The 3,291-nt window shown below is 31.1% G+C and overlaps 1 protein-coding gene across 1 annotated transcript; it reads right to left on the bottom strand.

Moving 5' to 3' along the window:
* Nucleotides 1–1,111: 1,111 nt before the first annotated feature.
* On the bottom strand, nucleotides 1,112–2,767 carry LOC142176779 (uncharacterized). The gene is made up of 4 exons (XM_075245115.1): nucleotides 2,368–2,767; nucleotides 2,061–2,203; nucleotides 1,668–2,003; nucleotides 1,112–1,459 (listed from the first exon to the last, which is right to left on the bottom strand). The coding sequence occupies exons 1-4, from the start codon at nucleotides 2,765–2,767 to the stop codon at nucleotides 1,112–1,114; spliced, it is 1,227 nt and encodes a 408-aa protein (XP_075101216.1).
* Nucleotides 2,768–3,291: the final 524 nt, after the last annotated feature.

Raw genomic sequence — 3,291 nt, 5'->3', positions numbered from 1 at the left:
GATCATGGGGCAATTAGTGAAAGTGAGGTGACAGGCAAATTGGCAAGGAGAAAAGGTGCACCAGCTTTAAATGAGAAAACACGAGTCTAGAGGAAGAAGAAGTAGTTGTAATTTTTTGTATGGAATATGTAGTACAATTGTTTAGTTGATGATAGTTTAGAAGAAAGATGGTAGACAAGTTTTTGAACAACATTATTGTGTTTTAATTGTAGCAGACTTGCGCTACAATTATAGTAGCCTTTGTTTTTTTTTCTTATCCAGTATAGTAGTTCAAATGGAAATATTCTGTTGGTTTTATATTCACGTATTGAATGTTTACAGTACTTGATCTTCATTATTTTAGCATATAAATCCTTTCCAACTGAATTTTTATACAGTTATTCTGTCAACGCAAAAATATGTAGTTATTTTATTGTTTTTCTATAGATAAAGCGTAAAAATCAGTAACTAAATATTTTGTTGCTTTTACATTCAATTTGTTGAATATAAACAGTACCTGATCTACATTATTTTTAGCATATAGCTTCTTTCTAGCTGAATTATAATCTAGTTATTATGTTAGCTCCAGCAATTGTAGTTTTTTTGTAGTTGAATTTGTAGATAATTTGTAGAAAATATTTAACAATGTGTTTTGTTAATTTTATATTCATTTGTTGAATGTTAACAGTACTTGATATACAATATTTTAGTATATAACTCCTTTCCTACTGATTTATAATGTAGTTATTTTGTCAATTCCAGTTAATGTAATTTTTTTGTAGTTTTATTGTAGATAAATTGAAAAAAAAATATTAACAACTATGTAAAGGATGCTAGAGATAGTAAAAAAGTGGTAGATTATATATATATAAACCATTCTTAAATAAATCACTATATGAAAGTATTATCTTAATACAAAAAAATCATAACTAACTACATTATGATCTTAAAAAACCACAACAATTACACATCAAATTCTGTTATCCTGAACTCACCAACAATTTTTATGAAATATTTTGTTACCTACATAAAATTTTATTTCTTTTTGGGTGCATTCTTGCAAGATCTTTTGTGATGCTCTTCTCTTCCGCATTTTCCACATGAAACCTTGTACTTCTTTGAATTTATTTTATCATATGTTTTGTATCTTTATTTTTGAGGTCTTCATGGCTGCCTTTTTTCCTCCTGTAGGTAGATTTACTACTTCTTCAGATATATGTTGTGGCACATTCCATTTGCTTTCATCAGGCAGGGGATTTATTGGTATTTCATAAGTACACAATAGGCTCTCCCTTGTGTAAAATGGTGAGCAATAGTTTTCATAAGACTCACTCATGTGCCTTAAAGCAGCCAAAGCATGCGCACAAGGAAGTTCATCAAGCTGGAATTGCCCAAAGCTACATCTCTTGTTTTCAAGACACGCAATGTACCGCTTCACACCATCTATCACAATATGGGTATGATCTGTTGAAGCCCTCACCTACAATTACATTACAAACAGAAAATAAAATATATACAATCAGAATACAATACAAATTATCTACAAAATATCTACAAACTAGGTACATTGAATTTTAATATTTTATTTTTATGGACCAAATAAACAGATCTTATCCTAAGCTTCTACGACAATGTTCTGTTGTTCTCCAATTCTTTGTTGTATTTTGACCCAAGGTATGTGAAGGTACCTTTGCTTTCAATAACTTTTCATTAGTCCACCGTTCAAGAAGAGTCCTCATATACTCTAATAGTTCTACTATCGGTAGCTCTCTTGCATCTTTTGTTACAACATTCAACGACTCTGCAATGTTTGATATCATAGTCCAAGTTCTGTTCATCGTTGCATGTACTCGTGACCATCTGTGATAGCCAATATCATATAAGTGGGATTTAACACACAGATCTATCTCTTCAATCTTTGACATCCTTTCATTAAATTCATCAAGAGTGTATGATCGTGCCGTTGCAAAGTACAATTCGCTTAACTTTAGATGACCCTTCTTGAACTTTGCCCTTATATTTGTCTAAATATGCCACATGCAAGAATAATGTGGCATGCCGGGATAAATAATAGATGTTGCCTTCAAGATACTCTCATTGCGATCTGAAACAACACACATATTTGTTTTTTGACCATATGCATGTTTGAATTGCTCAAAAAACCACTTCCACGATGCGTCATTTTCTGAATCAACAACAACATATGCCAATGGTAATATTGTACCTACATTAGGTTTCAAAAAATAATTAACTTGCAGTCTTGAAAATACAGAGTGAGACATATACATACAAATTACAATATATCTACAAAATAGCTACAACTTATCTACATAATATAAATAATCTACAAAAATCTACAATATATCTACAAAATATCTACATTTTTACCTGCTGCATCCAGTGTACTAGCTGTTAGCATTATTCCTCTGTATGCTGACTTTAAGAAGGTCCCATCAACTACTACTACTGGACTACAATGTTCCCAACCATTGATTGACGTACAAATCGCAAGAAATACATATAAAAAGCATTCATCTGCGGTCTTCTTCAATTTAACTATAGATCCCGGATGAGTCTTCTCAAGAATATAAAAATAACTTGGTAATTTGTTGTAGGAGTCAGCAGGATGACCTCTCAAAAAATATATAGCCTTTTCCATTGCTCTACAAGCTTGCATGTAGGTTAGATTCACGTCATGTTCAGACAACATGTCAGTTTGTATGTCTTTTGGAGTGCAAATTATCTTAGGATCAGAATATTTTGGAATAACCATGCTACCAACTACCATGTCAGTAGGTTTGTGTTGTATGAATGTATTGTCCATTAAAGAGCATGTGTGCTGGCTGTTGAAATTTCTGACCTTGAACATTGCAGAATCATTTAAGCTAGTTGCCTTGAAGTGCAATGTACAGTTTTCACCAACACATAACAGTCAGTAGCTACAAAATAAATACAATTTAAACACTGGTTTCAAATGTAGTTTTAAAAAAAGATTTTTTTAGCTTAAACGATCATATTATACAATTTATATACAACATAACTACAATTCATCTACAATACTGATAAACATTATCACAAGAAAAAACTAAAGAAGTAAAAAATTACAAATAAACTACAAAATTAAAAAAAAAATAAGGATCTTTGACCATTTATATGTTCATACCTTCTAGCACTAGATCTTTTAACCCTGAATTGGAACTTCTGCATGACAGAATAGGGGTTCATTGCAGTTGTAATTATTTGCTTGTTTTGGTATACTTGTCCTACTTCAATAAAACTTGGTGTACTATCTGTTATTATTATACTTTCATA

The sequence above is a fragment of the Nicotiana tabacum genome, chromosome 3 (genome assembly GCF_000715075.1).
Source record: "Nicotiana tabacum cultivar K326 chromosome 3, ASM71507v2, whole genome shotgun sequence".
NCBI lineage: Eukaryota > Viridiplantae > Streptophyta > Magnoliopsida > Solanales > Solanaceae > Nicotiana > Nicotiana tabacum.
The sequence above is the reverse complement of the archived record's forward strand: the minus strand, read 5'-3'. Positions and strand labels throughout refer to the sequence as shown.

Excerpts from the sequence above, each read along its gene's own strand:
- LOC142176779 (XM_075245115.1), bottom strand. The coding sequence starts at position 2,767 with ATGGTAGTTGGTAGCATGGTTATTCCAAAATATTCTGATCCTAAGATA. Across the intron at positions 2,204-2,367 it reads TAGTACACTGGATGCAGCAG|GTACAATATTACCATTGGCA; the intron begins GTAAAAATGTAG and ends AACCTAATGTAG. Across the intron at positions 2,004-2,060 it reads GCAATGAGAGTATCTTGAAG|ACAAATATAAGGGCAAAGTT; the intron begins GCAACATCTATT and ends TGGCATATTTAG.